The 18,816-nt window shown below is 49.2% G+C and overlaps 1 protein-coding gene across 2 annotated transcripts in view; it reads right to left on the reverse strand.

The window, feature by feature from the left end:
- Positions 1 to 2,369: 2,369 nt before the first annotated feature.
- The window catches only part of NSD1 (nuclear receptor binding SET domain protein 1), a 55,828-nt gene continuing 39,381 nt past the window's right edge, over positions 2,370 to 18,816 (reverse strand). Inside the window, exons 17-23 of one of the 2 annotated variants that reach the window (XM_054288234.1) lie at positions 16,662 to 16,931; positions 15,294 to 15,410; positions 13,976 to 14,117; positions 13,458 to 13,564; positions 10,134 to 10,338; positions 4,864 to 7,200; positions 2,370 to 3,567 (exon numbers count right to left, since the gene is read on the reverse strand). In XM_054288234.1, coding sequence (XP_054144209.1) covers positions 4,865 to 7,200; positions 10,134 to 10,338; positions 13,458 to 13,564; positions 13,976 to 14,117; positions 15,294 to 15,410; positions 16,662 to 16,931 — 3,177 coding nt within the window. In that variant the 3' untranslated portion in view covers positions 2,370 to 3,567; position 4,864. Of the gene's footprint in view, positions 7,201 to 10,133; positions 10,339 to 13,457; positions 13,565 to 13,975; positions 14,118 to 15,293; positions 15,411 to 16,661; positions 16,932 to 18,816 lie in introns of both variants that reach the window. The other variant, XM_054288235.1, reaches the window with a different exon arrangement.

The following is an 18,816-nucleotide window of genomic DNA, read 5'->3' on the forward strand; positions in this document are numbered from 1 at the left end:
CCAGGCATGTGGCAGAGCAGTCCCCAAGCTCCAGTGTCCCGCGTCCCAGGCCCTGGGAGCCCCAAGCACCCATCAGCCCAGCTGTGCTGCTGCAGGAGGAGCAGCCTTGGCTGCAAATGCTGCCACCAGCGTTATCACTATCACAGGAGGGTGGGTAATAGCACGGGCAAAGCCTGGGAGATCAAACACAGCATCCCCCCCATACTTTCAGAGTAGCTGCACGATTTGCCACTTTGCTTTAACACTCACTGGCTAGCAAAGGCAAAAAAGCCTCATCAGTAATTTAGGGCAAAGCACATTACAAGCAGGTTACAATTATGGTTATTCCAAACATCAAGCAAAGTCAGAAGTTAAGGCTGAAATTAAAAATAAACAGGAGGTCTTGAAGGTCTTGAATGTCTGAAGTTTCTCAAACTCCCCCTGCCCTGTCACAACACTGGCTGTGGTGTCCAGATACGAGCTGGGCACACCCAGAGCATGCTCAGGGCGAACACACTGCCAAGAGCATCAAGGTTAGGGCTGCTTTTTCTTTCTCATCCGTTTTTGTTTTCTGTGAAACTAAGCTGAAGCTTTTCCAGCAGATGCACTGTCTCACCTTAGTTCTTTAATGTCCTTTACATTCAATCATCTCTCTTATCTCCCGAACTTTAACACCAGCCACACCTTCAGAGCCTCTGCCTGCAGGGGTTTAACCCTGAATTAACACGTGCTCCCCACAGTACCACCCAGATGCTTTGTGTATTGAAGTGACTCTGGTTCCTGTGGAGCTTTTTTTTGTTAAATAAGAAAAGTTTAACTGGAGAACAGCAATAAAGCAAGCTACCATGAGCTAATTTGCATCTGGAGACGTGCAGTAGGTGAGTTGATTATTCCTTACAGTGATAACTCTCCTGCTAGATTCACCAGAGCCCTGGCTGACTGTGAGCACTGGGGAAGACAGAACAGCGGCCTGTGCCTGCTCCCCTCATCCTGCCCACAGATCCCACATGCCCTGTGCTGGCTCCTCCTCTGCAACCCTCATCCCCACAGGGCACAAGGCCCTGACCTTGCTGTTACCCCTCATCAGGGCTCCTCTGTCACAAAGGACACCTGGGACTCTCCTGCCCACTAAAGTGGGTCCTCCAGTGGGGTGGAGGCCACAGCCCACTGCTGACACCAGCCCACTGCTCTGAGCAGGGCCAGCAGGGATGGTGACCAACAAAGTGTTCACACAGGAGCAGAGCCTGCATCCCCTTCAGAAATGGGAAGAGTGAGCGACTCCTACCAGGAATGAGTCTGGAAAATTCCTGTGAGCCATCGTGGGACACCAGGGAAGGGACAGAGATAATTACACCCTTGGTTCTCCCTCTACAGTGCTCCACAGCAGTGAATCAACACAGGAGTCACCTCTCACCCACCTGGGGTGCAATTAGGGCTGACCCAGGACTAAGTGACCAGGTGATTGGATCCCTCCAACACAGCAAGAGCATCAAAGCCTTGGCATGGAGCTGTTGCACAGGTCTGAGCCCAGCACGAGGCTGCAGCAGTGTCTCCCACAGAGTCTGCCAGGGGAATGGGTTACTTTGCCTCTACCCTCTACTTTTAAAATCCCTCGTGATTCAAACTGGCCGAATTCTGAAGGCAGCAACAAATGGCAGCAAACAAACCCAACTGCTTCAACACAGACATGTCCCTCTCCTCCTCCAAGGCAGTGCTGCCAGCTGCCACCACAGTGAGTCACCTGTCACCTCAAGTACAGAAGATGCCCACATTTCCTTCACAAGGGTTTTGCTGCCTGAAGCTGTTCCCCAGCTCATGCTCCCTGATGAGGGCAGGCTGGACAAGAGCAGGGCTGCTGGGACCTCTCTCTAGAGCTGGTCAGGCCTTGTCTACGTGACCCAGAAAAGCACAGAGACTCCCCAAAGCACCACAACTCCCTCTGAAAAGCCCTCCTGATCTGACAGAACATCACCCAAGGCTCCAGCAAGAGCAAAGAGGGAAGAGCAGCTTCCTGGCTTCCTCCTTCAATCAAGTTCCTCAACACCAGTTTAGCCAAGCAGCCTCTGAGCTAAGCTGAACTCAACTTCTGAACAGCAGCTGCAAGATAAGAAGCCAGAAACCTGGATCCTTGTGGAAAAGGGAGACAAGAAGAGAGACAAGGTACAGTAGCTGCAACAAAGTAGGCTGTGGAAAATGCCATGCAAAGGTTTAATCCACGTTCGCTGCTCCAAACAAGCTTTTGGGAAAGCACCTGCTGGCATGAAGGGTGGCTGCTGCCGTGAGCCTCACCCTGCCACGTGAGCCCGCGATTTATAGAAGTGATTTTTTTTCAAACCTGCTATTGTGAGAATTCACTGAGAACTTCTCCATTTTACAGATTTAAAAAAGCCTGCACCAAAAATATTCACAGTTTATTTTTTCATGAAACAAGTAACTAGTTAACACGTGACAATGCGAAGCGGAGGTGGACAGAGCAGTGCAGAGACCTCTCTGGTTACAGTGGGAGCTAGCTGGGCGCTGGCACTGAGGAAACCCTACTTACACAATCTACATGACTAAGTCCAGCTCATGGGAAGGTTTATAAATGTAAATTCAAGATTTATTTTCCTTCTCACACATGATAAATACTTAATATACTGAACGCCATAATTTTTTTTTTTTTAATTTTTGTTTAAAAACCTTAATGAATGCCCTTAAGGTAATCTTCTCTCTCAATGGATCTGAGTTGTCCTGATTCCCTTTGTGGAGGAGTCACGCAGAAATGCAAGCTGCTTGCATTTCCCTAGTTTCAGCAGCAAGCAGGAACTGACCTGCCAGTCTTCCCGGAAAAAAAACATTAAACAAGTAAGTTTCCATAAGCCATAAAGCTTTTCCAAGTTGTGAGCTATTCTACAAAGATCTGAAATGATTTGGACTAGAGAAGAGATAGCACTGGTAACGTCCCCTTGTGCCCAGCACACCTGGCCTCTACAGCAGGACGTTGTCTCAGGATGCACACATCAGGAAAGGAGAACGGATCAGGATTTGTCTTGGTACGGGTGTCTGCCTCCCTTCATAGAAAACTGCAAAGCTCATGACTGTCTGCTCTGGGAGCAGCAGGCACTTGCAAGCCAGGTGGGAACAAGGACCTGCTCCCATGTTGGAGGAAGCAGGTCAGCATGGGGCTGAACTCTCCCTTCCTGGAGAGGGGCTGAGGATCTGCCTGCAAGGAGGAGAAGGATACACACACTGGAGCTGCGCAAGGGTCTGGCGGCACAGAGAGCCGAGGCTGCGGCCCCAGATTGGTGGAGCTCAGGTAATTACAGAGGTAATGTGTTGTGAGAGTGGGAAAAAGCTGGTCAGCAGCGTTTCCTCGGCAGGACACCAACCCTATCCAGGCCAGGCAGTGCCACCAAAGGAGGTCTGTCCTCCTCCTGCCTGCGAGGGTGCCGGTGGTCACGAGATGCTGCAGGTCCCTGGGACTCTACTGCCTGCCCCATGAGCACCACAGCCACACCAACTTCTGCCTCAACGCTTGAGTGAGCGGCTTTCAGCAGGCCTAGTCTGGACACCAGCCCGATGACCACCAGGTACTAAACATCGCCTTCACTGTAAAAGGGAGAAAAGAAAAACAGAAAGCCAGGCAGCTGCTGGAGCCCACCGTGTTCCAGTGTGAGAACTACAATTCAGTTGGATGGACGCACACGCGCACACACACATGCACACCAACACAGTCCAGTTAATTCAAGTCTCCTTTGGTTGTAGAAGAGTTAAGCCAGAAGCTACAAAAGGGGAAGGTGTTGAGATGGGTCCCGATCCAGCTAGGGCACCCTTGCCTCTGTGCAGTGAGCAGGACAGGCTTGGCTTGCTGCTGGCAACACCAGGTGTGATGGGAACGCGTTCTGAACACATCTGAGGCAAAGGGAGAAAGGACTGCTCAGTTCGCTGGCTCACGCTGACAACACAGGTCTAGAAGAGACTGGATGGAAATTGGAAAGGGAGCACTGTGCCCCTGGCAGGGCAGTGCTCAGCACCTCCAGGAACCCACTCTGCTCTGCTATTGCTGCTTTATGGGTCACTACGTTGTCAAGTGCAGGAAAACACTCTGCGTGTCCTGTGCTAAAGGATTAAGACACAAGAATGAAAAAACTCCCAGCTGACTTCTTCCAAGATCTCTTTTCCCTGACTTCCTCCAGATTTCCCACTTCTTGGGCCTGGACAAAAAGCTCTGTAAAAAAGGAGCCTGAATGGATACTGCCTATTGCTGGAGAAAACTGCACTGAGCGAGTGCAGGAGCTCCTGTCCCATCTCACTGGAGATGATCCCTGTCCTTGAGCAAACCACACACACAGAATGTCCCAGTAAACACACGGACAAACCTCGTAAAGCAACACCCTGCAGGGACAGAGACCTGGGCAGGTGACATGAAATCCCTTCCCTGCTTCTGGAGTCTGGCAAGGACACACACCTGACTGCTCACCAGATGATCCCTGAAACATCTCCAGTGCCAGGGCAGCCTGACTGATCCATTTTCTTTAAATGCAGTAACAAGAGCAAGGCCCTGGCTGTGCCTAGGAACCCACCTATGAATCAAACCTGGAGCTTGAACACGCTGGATCAGTAATGTGACCATTTAAATGGAATTGGAGATTTTTACCCAGAGTGGACTCTTTATTTCAGCTTTACCATTTGTAAAAGGAAGAGGAAAAGGTCACAGATGCTCTCTCCCTTTGACTGGGCCAGACTCAGATTTAAGAGAATGTCCTTGCTCATGTCACAAGAGAATATGGATGGGATGTGCATGGGTTAGGGGCTGGGCTCAGGGAAGTGAATAAAAAAAACAAAACAAAGATTCCCCCTCCCTAAACATTAAACGACTGAAACCTGCCTCCCATATTCACCAACCTCACTTTGGCTCTGAGTCAGCCAACTCACGACAGACAGAATCCTGGTTACGGGCTAGCGCTGTGTTTTGTTCAGGCAAAGGGTCCTGCCCCCGAGGAGTCTGTGCTTTTCCACTCAGCCAAGCAATCTGATCGATTGCCTGAACGTTCGTGACGAGCCACTGCATCTGCTCCGGGGGAGCTTCCCTGGCTGGCCGAGGGGTCTGCTCGAATGCACACAATCTCTCTGATGTCCACGGGCTCTGCTCCGAGGGGGCTGAGGCCACTTCCCAGCTGGGCTGAAGGCTTGGCTCTGGTAGTTTCTCTGCTGTCCGGGAAGGCTGCTCCGCAGGCGTCAGTGTTTTTGTGGTGGACCAGTGGCTTTGCTCGTGCGTCTGTAGTTTCTCTGTAGGCCAAGGTACTTGTCCGACCTGTGTCACCACCTTCCCAGCAGACCAAGAGATTTGCTCCCCAGCTAACATGGTCCTCTCTTTCTGCTGGGGACTCAGCTCCATGGCTGGGGCTCCTCTCTCCTTCAGCTGAGCGTTCTGGTCGACGGGACGCAGTGCCTTCTCCGACAGCAACAGCCTCGGAGCTGAGGCAGCCAGAGGCTTGTCCGAGGCCTGAGGCCGAGGAGCCACAGCAGGAGCCAGCTTATCCGATGCCTGAGGCCACGGGGCTGTAAGAGTGAGAGGCCTCTCCAAGAGCTGAGGCCGAGACACCCCAGAGCTGAGAGCCTTTTCCAAAGGAAGAACCCGCAGGGCCCCGGAGTCAGCAGCCTTCTCTGCAGGAAGGGGTCGCAGCACCCCGGGGGAGAGAGACTTCTGTGTGAGCGGGAGCCGGAGGGCCCCTGAGCTGAGACCCTTCTCCGTGGGCAGGACGTGCGGTGACCGGGAGCCAGGGGCCTTCTCCGGAGACAGGGGCCATGGCAGCCCTGAGCTGGGAGCCTTCTCTGTGGGCAGGACCTGAGGCACACCCGAATCAGCAGCCTTCTCTGGAGGCAGGGGACGGGGTGACCCAGAGCTGGGAGACTTCTCTGTGTCCGGGACCCGCACTGCCCCAGAGAAGGAAGCCTTTTCTAGAGGCGGGGATTGTGGTACTGCTGATCCAGGAGCCTTCTCTGAGGGCAGGATCCGTGAGACTGGGGAGTCTGGGACTTTTTCAACGGAAACAGACCACAGCACCTCAGGACTGGAAGCCATCTCCAATTCTGGGACCTGCGGCACCACAGAGCTGGAAGCCTCTTGCACAGCCTGTGGCTGTGGACTCTGGGCAGAGGAGTCGTCCAGGGGCTGGAGCTGATCGGCCTCGGGAGGCTCATCCTGGGACTGCAGCATCCCCACGGTGGCCAGGAGTCTGTCAGACAGTGGAGGAGGCAGGCATTTCACAGGGAACTCATCCAGCAGCTCGGGCTGCTGCGCCCTGCTGTCAATGAGGGACTCGTCCGATAACTCCAAAACCTCGGGGGCATCAGGAGTCTCATCTGCCAGCTGGAGCTGCAGGTCAGCAGCAGTGACAAGTGACTCATCCAGCGGGGACTGAGGTGATCCTGGAGGAGATTTGCTGGGCAGCTGAGGCTGCGAGGCGTCGCTGGAGGCCTCGTCCAGCGGCCAGAGCACGGCGTTGCTGGGAGGTTTGTCGGGCTGCTGGGGCCGCAGCGCTACAATGATGGGCTGCTTCTCTGACTGCAGCCTCAGGGACAGGGCGGCCTGCGGCTTGTCTGAGGGCTGCAGGCGGAGCGACAGCGTGGTGGGAGGTTTGTCCGAAGGCTGAAGCCGCAGTGACAGGGTGGTGGAGGGTTTGTTGGATGGCTTCAGCCTCAGCGACAAGGTGGCGGGGGGTTTATTTGACGGTGGCAGTCTCAGAGCCAGGGTGGCAGGCGGTTTGTCTGGTGAAGGTAGCCTGAGGGCCAGAGTGGTAGGGGGTTTGTTTGATGGCTGCAACCTCAGGGCAAGGGTGGTGGGGGGCTTGTCTGAAGAAGGCAGCCTCAGCGCTAGGGTAGCAGGGGGCTTTTCTGGTGACTGCAGTCTGAGGGCCACAGACTGAGGTAGGCTGTCCAGGGGCTGAACACTCAGGTCTGTGTCTGCCTCTGATTCTGCAGGCACCTGCTCTGGTGGCTGAGTGTCCTCGCCGTTAGTCAGGCCTTCTATGGGAGGTGCATACTCACGAATTTCTCCTGGCTCTAGAGGGTGAGGCCCACAGGGATCATGCTCTGTGCAGCATAATCGTCCATCCAGCTTGGAGATGAAGAGCATTCCTTCCCGGTGCTGCTTGCAGAAGGACCTGGGGCACATCTCGCAGAACGAAGCCGCTTCCTTACCACACACGTCACACTGATGCCACGGGCACTCCCACTTTCCTGCAGCACGGACACGGGAGAAAAGACACACCTTAGGAGTGGGGCAGGGGCAAGAGACAAAGGCTGCTGCAAAGGGAGTTCAGGGGAAAGTGAGAACACTCCTCTAATACCCACATACAATTTTACACGTCTTCTTCAGTTTCTGCCTTAGGTCAACAGGCAATTAACACAAATCTGCATCCTCAGAAGCAGCAAGGGCAATGATAATCATGACAAACACAAGCCACATCAGCTCAGAGCTGATGTGGCTTGTGCTTCTGCACAGCACTAACCAACAGAGGTGTCTAGAGAGGAGCAGACATCCTCAGTTTGCAGATCTCTGTTGCTCTGACTTCCACAGAAAACAGCAGCTATCTGTACACAACACCCAAAGGACTTTTTAAGCTAACATGTCAGATTCATCTTTTAATTCTGGGTCAAAAACCTCCCTTCCTGTTTTTTAGAAAGAAGAAGTGAGAGAGCAGTGATCACAAGGGCTATGTTTCTATTGTCTCTGAACCCAAAGGCACATCCTTAACCTCTGGCCATGTATGGCCACAATAAAACAAAGCTGCCCCCCCAGCAGCTCCATCTTCACACAACCTACTGACCATCAGTACCAACACCACCAGCAGGCAAAACACAACATGACACTTCAGAGACTGCTGCTTTCCTCACTTGCAGATGACCTCACTGGCTCAAGCCTCCTGCTCCCTCAGACAAGGCTGTGTCTGGCTCTACCAAATGCTTCCACAGTTCGTGGACACAACCAGGTACACGCTGAGCTCCTGACCACAGGATGAGCAAAGATGTTTTTCCAAATACCCCTCCTGCTTCTGAGCTCTCCCAGCACCCCGCATCCCCCATCTCTCCTGCTCCCTGCCTTGCTGTGGGGAGCAGCTCCTTGCAGAGCACCCTGACACAGAGCTCTGAGTCAGAGGGCAATCACAGCCACCAGCCAGGCCAGAGCACTTCCCAGCCTGCCTGAACCAAGCCCACAGACCTGTGGCTGTGGCTACAGCTCCTTTCCAGGGAGGCTGGCTCCAGAAGCACAGCACTGAGCAGCTGTGGGCATTGCTCCCTGGCCTTGAGCAACAGCAGCTCTCCACTCCCCTCTCTCACGCTGCTTCTCCCCTGGGGCTGAAGGCAACACATAGTAAGTTTTTCCCCTCCTTTGAAGCCAGTCCAAGGCTTCTGTTCCAGTCTCAAAATATGCACGCTGCTCTTATGTGTCTTTCCCAATTTTTCAGCATTTTTTTCTAAGTGAGGATGTTTAACACTTCCCATGGTCTCCCCTGCTCCTGGCTCACGGTGCTGCAGCACAGGCTGTCACTGCTCCCCCTGCACCAGCAGCATCCCAGAGAGCCACACAACACTGCAAAGACCCTGGGACCATTCTTATAGAGGTCATTTGTACACATGGAAAATAAAAAAAGTCAAAACCTGCTCCTTTGTTGCAGAAAGGATAAATCCTTTTAAACCACTCTAATGGTCTTTGACAGGATAAAAAGGTCTAATGAATAAGCACCCTCTCCAGGGACAGCCCAGAGCTCTTGGAAGTAAGATCACACAATTAGCAAACATGCAAACAAGCAGGAAATTCCAATTACTTGACAGCAATGCCCATGGCAGAGGAAACATTTGAAGTAGAAAGTGCCGAACCTTTCATGTCCTGAATGATACTCCGAGGAGCAGGCTATGAAAATCACTGCCTATGTGTAAAAAGAGTAAAATTGCTACAACTGACTGAAAATCATTCTCTAAAAACAGTTATTAATGGTCTTGTGGCAAACTGAGAAGGCATTTCAAATTACACCCTTCAGGAATGTATTTTAATCTGTATAACAATTTAAATTTCTGAAAGCAGAACAGCAAATACTCTTACCCATACAGGTAGATAACATCGAGCCTGTAAGGGACTGCAAAAATCCAGTTGGACAGGCTCAGAATTTTAAGTGGACAAATGCTCTTGCACCAACAAGGTGTAATTAAATAAAGACAGGTGCAAAACAGGGTTGCAAAAGGCAGAAATAAATATAAGAAAAGGATCAAGATGAAAACTCAAGAAGGATAAAGCAAACCATCAACATTCCATCAACATACGTTATTTTTGCAAAACAAGTAAAACAGAGTTTCTGAAGAAATTTTATGTAAAAAACAAAATATAATTATTCTCTTCTGTCAGAGTAAGCAAGGCCTCGGCTGCAGTGCTGTTAAAATACTTGATTCCAGTTTTAAAAAATTGTGTAGGCAAGTGGGACACAGTCCAGAGCAGATCAAGAATAAAAACTTGAGGCTATGTTTGTACGAGCCGGAAAAGGACTGAGACAACAATCTTCCACTATGTAAAAAAATGTATCAGAGAGCTGGCCATTCTTTGTGTTTTTAAGTTAGGCTGTTAGGAGAGACTTTGCAAATGGAAAGCAGGGGAACAGGTTGGAGGTTGGGGCGTACTTTTTGAGTATTTTTTTATTTCAAATTTTCGCCCTCATTTCACCACAAGCTAGAATATGCTTTGGTACTGTTCTCTTATGTATGAACTAATGGCTGTTCAGACATTTAAGAGATTCTTTTCTAACTCCTATTTTCCAGCAGTGCTTCTCCTTCTCCTCACCAGTGATCTCACAACTGTCTTCAACTTTGGGAAAACAGCCAGTGTGATGACCAATACCTCAGCTATTGCTGGGATTATGCTCTGCCATGCCCCAAGAATGGGGTCAGTTCACAAGCACCACCTCTTAGGCAAGGACCAACTCCCCCTTCAGCAACATTTTGCAGTCACAGTGGGGTGCAAACCAGGGCTGGGTTGGTTGGGCAACAACATCTGCTTAAGTGAGAAAGATTTCTCTAAAAGTTAAGAAGCTGTGAACAGAGTGCAAGGTCACGAGCAGCACCCAGGACACCCAGAGCCAACACTGCGAGCCAAGCAGAGCCCAGCTGTGCAGAGCACTGACCTGCAGGTCTCTTGGTCAGGTTGAGGCAGTCAGCATGGTACACCTTGGGGCAGCCTGACTTCTTACAGGAGACCAGCTGCCCTCCGTCCCCACAGCTGAAGCACTCGTCCTCCCGCTCCTTCATCACCTCCGCCTGCGACCTGCGCTTCATCTGCGGCCGCCTCTTGAGCTTCTTGGACTTCTCCTCGCTCAGGCTGGGCTGGCTCTGGGGGTGAACAGATGTTGGTTAACACAGGGCTTTGCCTCATCCACCTGCTCCCTTGCTGCTGCAAACCCTGCTGACACAAATCCCACTGCCAGCTATATTGAGACCTGTGCAGTGTCTTTAGTGCTGCTCTGTATTTGGAGCCAAGTTACTACAGCAAATTGCTCCCAGTTATTCTGAAAGAGCCTGGAAGTCATGCAGCAAAGCTTGACTGGACATGGGGTTTATATGACTAGCAACAGCAGAATGAGGAGCTGGGGCTGCCTGGTGTCACTGAGCTCGTGCCACCTCTCCCAGACTCTCCAGGTCAAAGCAGTCAGGTCTCCTGGCACACATGACTCATGAGGAGTCTATTCAGGGCCTTCCTGCATTTTTCACATTCACCACTTCCCTCTCAGTTTTCAGTCTGAATTTATCTGTGTCAGTTTAGACCTATTTGTTCTCGTGTCAATGCTGCCCTTCTGCACCAGAATCACAGAATTTTTACAGTTGGAAAAGACCTCCAAGATCATTAAGTTCAACATCTGAAGCTTTTCTATCTCCCTGAAGAAACCCCTGGGACACACTCTCCTGCTTGCAAACTGAAACTTTCACAGTCTGCACACTCAAGTCTTCCTAGTGGCTTTTCTCTGCCCTTATTGAGTATATTTATCCCAAAGAAAAGTTACAGAATTACACATGCTACCTCAGATAACACCTCTTATACAAAGACACCAACACTTAGCCAAAAGAACAGGAAATTCCCCCAAAGCACTGCCCTCATTTGCCTTTTCCATAGCTGTGTCACACCACAGCTCAGTGCTGTGGCAGCTGAGCTGCACAGTGGCTCCTTCTCCACCACGATTGCCCAGCCATGACCTTCTCATGGTGGATTTGTTTTTGCTGTTAACCTCTCCAGGTGTGTACTGTGGAATATCCAATCTCCATTCCCCCTACACTCAGTTATTCCTTTGCAACTGCCCCATCCTCTCTCTCTCCCGTGGCAATGACAACCAAACTCTGCATCATCAGTGCAGTTAAATTATCCGTGTAGTGAAGTAACTACAGCTGGACCCAGGACAGGCAACTAAATGGTTCAAGTGCTCTCTTCTCTGGCCCAAGGCTTCCTCCAACCCTGCTCTTCCAACTTGCCCTCCAGCCAGGATGAGCCTCCCATTGTGTGGAACACTCAACTCCACAAAGATGATGCTTCTTGACCCAGTCCTGACCTTATCAAAGCACCATCACTTTAGTTTATCTAAGGAGACATGAGCTAAATTCTGAGCCATTTTCTACATCTCTTTGTGTTCAAATCTGTGTTCTCCATGCAGGATACCTCTGTGCTGCGACAATGCCTGTGAAGCAATTTTTACATCCTTTATTCTGCAAAAATATCGTGCATAATATTTTCATCACCAAAACATTTAAAAACCTTGGTCTCCAGACCTACAATTTCAGAACTCTGCAGTTGGCTATACAGCTTTCCTGTCACCAAGGAGTTACATCTCTTGATTGCTTCCTTCCCCTTCACACGTGGATGTTTCTGCTTTCATACCATCATTGCCCCTGACAATGGGGACAAGCCAGGCCTTTCTTATCACTGAAAATGCAGGCACTGAAATGCTTCCATCTAAACTATGCCACCGATTTTCAACCATCTAATTACAAAGAGAATAAGAAAATCCCTTCACAGCTAATTTGAATGTCTAAGAGAGGTCTAACAGCTGGACTAAGCAATTCCCACTTGCTCCCTGCAGTACCATAGACTCCCAAACATTCCTCCACACTCCCAGTTAGAAGGCATTTTTAAGAGTGAACTTGAGTATAATCAGTTTTGTCTTGCTGTATCTTCAGCAAGCTTAAAAATGCATCTATTGTGAGAAGAATTTTTTAAAAAAACCACCCCAAGGTATTGTTTTCTCGGTACTGTTTCTTTGCATGTCTCATCAAGATGGAATGAGTCGCCTCAGATATCACAATGGAACATGAATTCCAACTAAAGGGCACCTTTCTCTCATTTCCATCGTGTAACCTGCAATTTCAAGGCAAAAATGACAGTCAAACCATGTATAACACAGGGGCAGCACAAAATCGATTGAACTTTAAATTGCAACCCGAAAAGGAGCTAAATGCATCGGATGTGCCACTCCCTCCATCTGTCAGCTTCTGAAGACATCCATTTTTTATTTTTGTAAGTTAATTTTTTCTGAAGAACTAAATCTCTGGATAATTCATAAAACCTTCCCTATATATTGATGGGGCTCAACAACTGCTGCTGCTGGAGGTTTTTAACCCTTAACAGTGGGCACGGCAGGATCCACATGCCAGAGCAGAGGGATTACAGGCTGATTTGGTGAAGCACTTGTAACAAACCAACAGCTGAGACATAGATTTAGCGGGTGACAGCTGGGAACTCGGCCAACTGCTCCTGTTATTTCCTTTTCCCACTGAGAACCAGCTCACACAAGGAGGTAATTGAAATCAATTCCTGTTTCTGCAACATTACAGTTACAAATCGAAGCCCTCAAAAAGTCAGTGAGTTCTAAAAGCTGGTGGTTTTTCAACTACAGATATGGCAGATTTCTTATGTCTGTCTCATGTGTAAAAATCAGTCATTTCATTAAAACCAGAATAAAACCAAGAACTTTACTGCAGAATAGATGGTGAGGTAGCAGCCTTCTGGCTCTAAAGCAACTTCAGTGTGAAGGAATGTGTTTGCTGGCCTTCCATGCATGCTCATAATTTACTTTGGGAGCCTTTATTTTGGGAAATGGGTTGAGTTGTGTTTTCTTGGTTATCTAATGAAGTCTTTCCCATGCCTGTCCTTTGCTCCTCTAGTGCTATGGAAAATGTCATGATAAGAAGCAGAATTAAAAAAAAAATTTAAAAACCCCACCCTCTTTCTTTTATTCTTTCAGTGTAAAATAAAGCTTCCTGTCATTATTTATAGCAACTCTGATAACTGAAGACTAAGACTTGCTTTCAGAATGAAAACTCGAATATTTAACTCCTTTCAAGCACTGTTCCCATGGCCACACTTAAATGATCTCTTCAACCAGAAACCTTTGCAACCAATGACTGATACACATCCATGCGAAGAGGCAATTTGGAGGAACAAAAGCTTAAAGGATGCATCATACCTTCGGCCTTACTCCTAGGAAGCCGCTGCAGTTTGGGGCACCACACTTACAAACGGTCTTTCCATTTCCCAAACACTCCAGATTGTAGTTGAAAGTCAGCTCAGTCCCTGGCACAAAAGCAGATCAAAACCAAGCAAGTTGTTAATGAATTACAGAATAGAATGTTTCACTGTTAAAATAAAAGCACTTTTAAAATACAATGTCACAAATGACTGCCACCACTACACAAGGACACCAAACTATTAATCTTCCCAAAGATCTGTGTAGATTGAAAATTCAGTACAACCCCTCTCCCCTACCACATTTTACAGCTAAAAAGGGCATTGATGCTGTAGCAGGGCCCTGTATCAACCTCCACTGATACCATGTGTGTGTTTCATTATGTTAGTGCTGCTGTTAAGCCTCATGAACGCCCCAATAAAAATAAAAATTAAATCCCGTCCCAGCGAGCTACAAACCCTCCCTTTTCCTTACAGAACCCCCGAGGCTACAGCAGGCATTGACGGTGTGTTCCTTACCGGCTTTGATATTTACAAGTGCGAAGAGCCCGACCCGAGTGTCACCATTCACACACCATTTCTGAGTCTCACAGTTGGGCTGGCAGCAGTGGTTCATGAACCGAGCATAGTTACCCTTTGGCCCAGCATCAATGATTCGATCCTGGAATTGCAAAAAAAACCCCAGAAAAACACATTTCAATCATCTGTCATCAGCTGCAATCAACCAGCTCTGATGCCTCTGGCCAGTGCTGGCAGATCACACCAGTACAGCCTCCTGCACATCATCCTCCTCCTCAAAGACACAGGACTTTCAAGGGACAAAGACACTCTCCCAAACAGCCAGGACAGTGCCACTGCTGCTTTCTGGGAAACAAAGTCTCCCTGTGGCATCAGTGCTGGATAAACAGCACCTCAGCAATTTCCAAGGCAGTGCTTGTGGTTCCAGGCCCCAACTTCTGCTTAAAAGCAAAACAGCAGTTCCTATTTCTTACATGTCTGTGTATAGAAGGAAAACAGGAAGAGTGTGCAAGCTGAGGTACACTGGTGCACAGCTTGTTATGGGGCTGGAGAGGAGAGGAAAGCTGCAACTGAGATTTGCTTTTGTAGCAATGAGGAAATATTAACACTTGGGTCTGCCCCATCAGCCATACAAGGAGAACAAGATATGGTCAGTGTGAACTTGCAGCAGGATGAGGGGAAAGACAAAGCAGTCACTGTTATCCTGTCCCCCACTCTACAGTTTCTTTCCCATGTCTGTTTTCATGGTTTCTTTCTCATCTTTCCATGGCTGAGTGACAAAGTGGGGAAAGCAGCTGACACAATCACTTAAACTCTAAAAATCAGGAGTTCATAGCACCAACCTGGCCTGCAGAACCCACTGGGGACCCTTTGGCTGTAACTAAATCCATCAGTCTACTGAGAACAGCAAGACCTGAGGTCTGAACTTGGATGAAGGTCTTGCTGTGCCTATAACTTACTTATGCCTCTTCTGGGACACACCAACCCTGTTCTGGGCTCTCCAAAGTTCAGCTGCTGGGAAGGACCCCCATGTTCCCAAATTCAGCCTCTTATGCTGAAGTAGGATCTGCAGTCCTTAGACAGCTGTCCTCACCTCTTCTGAACAAACTCAGGCAATGCCTGTTCAGACTTTCCTCCTAACCCTGAAATCCAGCCTGAAGCTCCTCTATTACACATTAATTCATTTTGTCATTTCACAGGAAATGCTGACCAGCTCATCAGCAATGCTTAGCACCTTTTTGCTACATGAAGCATCATGCCTTCCTTCCCATCTTTTTATTTCTGTTCAGGGTGCTGGCAGGACATTCCTTGCACATACCTTATCCAGTGTCAACATGTAGAAATTGGTAATGTCGTGCTCCTGAGCGTAGCGGATTCGGGCTCGGCACTCCTCCTCATCAATTAGCTCCCCAACATACTCATTAACAAATTCACCCTGCCAGACACAAAACAAGCTGATAAGACAAGACAAATTATCTGCAGGATGGAAGGACATCCACCTTTATGCTAGAACTCAGCTCCTGTTTCCTTCCTAAAAATCTTTCCCTGTGCTCTGCAGCCAGTTTGGCCTATAATCTTCACCAAGAGCTCTGAACCATACATCTGTTTCATATGCTTAAATAACTCAAATTAAATTAAATAAAGAACTGTGACCATCAGGTTATTCTTTGTGCCAAAGAAAGAATTAGCATCCAGGGACAGCACAGAAGTTAACCACAAGAACAGCACTTTGCTGCAAAGCTCAAAGCACTGCCCTAATTGCATTCCAGATGAAAACAATATCCCTTTGGGGACCAACCACATGGAGCAGCAGGATGCACCTGGAGCACCTGCTCCTGCAGTGAGAGCAGGAGTTCTCTTGCAGTAAGTACTGCAGAGACTCTACTCCAGCCATTAAAGAGAACCCAGCTCTGCTCCAGTGGGGCTAACAGCTCCCCCCACTAAATAACTGATTGTTTCTGTTTCCAGACTGTCTGCTGAAAGTGAAACAAGCACATGGAATGGCAGAAATATCCTTTAACTTAGGGCACAGCAGACAGCAAAGTTTTCAACAGGACAGACTCACATTTTGCCTCTTCTATCAAGACCTCCCTCTTATCATGTCATCACTACTCCCTTTTCAGACATTCTTCTTTTACTATGCTAACAGTCCTGTTTCACTTTATCTTTCATTAGCTTTAGGGTTCTTTTGGATTTAACATTCCTCCTTCTTCGTTCAGCACAGATGTGTGTCCAAAGAATTGCTCCTCTTTGCATTTAAAAAACACATACAAGTGTTTTAGGTGGAGATAATCAGTTTCAGCAGCAAAAACAGCCATGTCCATGACACTGCCCTTTTTTAAGATCCAAGCCCTGGTTTCTATTTCTGACACAAGATTCTCCTGCTGGATAAGCCTGGTTAGTCAAGAATGGGGGGGAGGAATAATCACTGTTCCCCATCTGGAAATCCTAAGCATCATCCCATTGTTCTTACAAGCAGACTGACCAAGCAATCACCTTTCTTACCCTGTGGGACATGCAAATCATTTTCCCGGTCAGCTGAGCCAAAACACTGTTGTCAAGACTGCAAAGATTAAGTTCAATTTTTTTCTAAATGACATTCTACAGTAAGAAACAGAGTTTTCAAACCCAGACTGATCGAGAGAGAAACAACAAGAGAAAACGACACGGGAAGGAGCGCGGGTACCTTCCTGATGTCAGTCTTGGCCTGCAGGCCCCAGCCCCGTGCCAGCGTGCGGAAGATCTGCACCTCGGGGTACTGGCGCTTGGAGAAGCACTGGTTCTGGCAGCGCTCCCCGGCGGGGCACACCAGGGGGTGGCACTCGTAGAGCAGCATGCGGTTGATGCACTCCGAGTCCAGGCCGCAGGGGTTCTCGTCCGTGGGTTTGCAGTTGCAGCGCGGGATCTCGGACAGGTCCGCAGTGAAGATCTGCACCTTCCCCACGGGCCGGTTCACCTTCAATGCACACGAGGGAAATGAGCCCTTGGGAGCTACAGGTTACCCTGACAGGCACTTCTGTACTCCACCCTTGCCTACGAGCTGCAGTGACAAAGTGACAGCGAGGGGCAGGAGGACACAAGTACAGGCACAGCTGTACTCCTGGGAAGGCTATTTCGAGAGGCAGAGGTTAGAGAAAAGAGCTCAGGAGGATGCAGGTTCCCCGTTAGCATCACCTGGTGCAGTGTGCAGTGTGTATTCTGTGACCCTGGAGAGGTGAGAGGCTGCCAAGCGTGCCCCTCCAATCATCACTGAGCCCACATCCAGCCCAGGGCTCCTGCTGGGCACACAGCATCCCTGTGACCAGCACCAAAGCACTTTGTGCATCAAGCTGCACCTTTTAGAGTCTGAGTGTCAGGTGCTTTTCCTCAGCTTTCCCTTACTGCCCTGCTTTTTCAATGTTACCTTCAAGCTGGTTTGTGCTCTCAGCTGTCACACCTGTGACAGAAGGCCTACCATGCAGTTACCTCCCTACCCAACTGTCCTGCAGATGGAAATGGAAGCCAAACCAGACAAGGCCGGAGTTGGAAGGCCCAAAGAGGAGCTCAGAGTTAAGGCAAGGAGCTCTCTAAAAACCGCTCCAGGAGGAAGCAGAGTGCAGCACCAGGTGGAGACGCGACTGGCATGTCTGTGGCATGAGCTGGGTCCTTGGGGTTTGGTTAAAGGCAGCAAACGCTGAAAAGCAGGCAACAGAGAGTCAAGACTTTGGAGAGAGACACTGAAGAAAAGCTCCTTGTTGCTCTTTCCCTGGGTGAACCATTGTCTCACTTTCCTCTCCCAGAACATGAAAGGAAGGGATTTTAGCAAAACTATTCCAGCCCCCATATAAGCTACCTAGTCCCACCCCCAGAGTTTCCACACTAACAGCCTGTCTGAGGCTGGCCCAGTCCTGATCTCCCTTTGTTTAAACACAAACTCTGCAAAAACCCTTCATTAATCACTTCAACACAGTCTCCCCCACCTTCCTCCTAGAACTGCACCCCACCTCCAGCCTTCCTTGTCACTCAGGCTCTCCTCTGCTGCTTCCCATCTCTTACCCAGACTCATTAAGAGTGGCAAGACTCACAGGATTTGGTCAATCCTCTACTGGTACAGCTCTAGCACTGCCACTGCACACCACATATGCCCAGCACACACCTGCCCTATTCTCTGAGACACTGCTGGGAAAAAACCAAAACAGGGCAGTGCTTGGACTCATCACAAGCCTGATGTCATGAAGGATCCCAAGTACATTTTGCAGCAGCCTCTCATGTGGATGCTCCTTGGGATGGACTCGAAATGCAGATCTCCTTAGAAGGAGTGGACACAAACAGCTTCAGCCATTCCATCCTGAAGCCCTCTCCAGTTCACCATCTGCTCCTGCAAACTGCTTTGCTTTCAGAGAGACAAACAGCTTGCACCCAGACCTCAGAAGAGCTGCCATGACTAATGACCACAACCGTCATTATTTATATAAAAGGGTATTTCAAAGGCTCTAAACTGCTTCCAAAGTTCCTTCATGTTGTGGCCAGAGAGTCCTAAAAATAGCTATAATGAGAAACTACTTCCTTCACTGAAGCTGCCAGGCCCATACTGCTGCCACAGCATTCAGTTGTGCTCTTCACACCACAGAGTAACTCATGCAGGATATACCTGCCTGCCTAAGAGTCCTAGCTAGATACAAAAAGTGCCAGAAATCAGTTAAGCTTTCATATTTTGCCACATAAAAAGGGAAGGAGCAGACAGAAGCAGTAAAAAAAGAACACAGCCCTGAGTCAATGGGTTTCTGGTCAGTTGGGATCCACTTCTCAGACACAGGCACATGCTTGGCCTCAGCTCTCTTCTCAAGTCACCTCCATCCTGT

The sequence above is a fragment of the Melozone crissalis genome, unplaced genomic scaffold (assembly GCF_028551555.1).
Source record: "Melozone crissalis strain CALT ecotype California unplaced genomic scaffold, PUWL_Pcris_2 ptg000061l_1, whole genome shotgun sequence".
Lineage (NCBI taxonomy): Eukaryota > Metazoa > Chordata > Aves > Passeriformes > Passerellidae > Melozone > Melozone crissalis.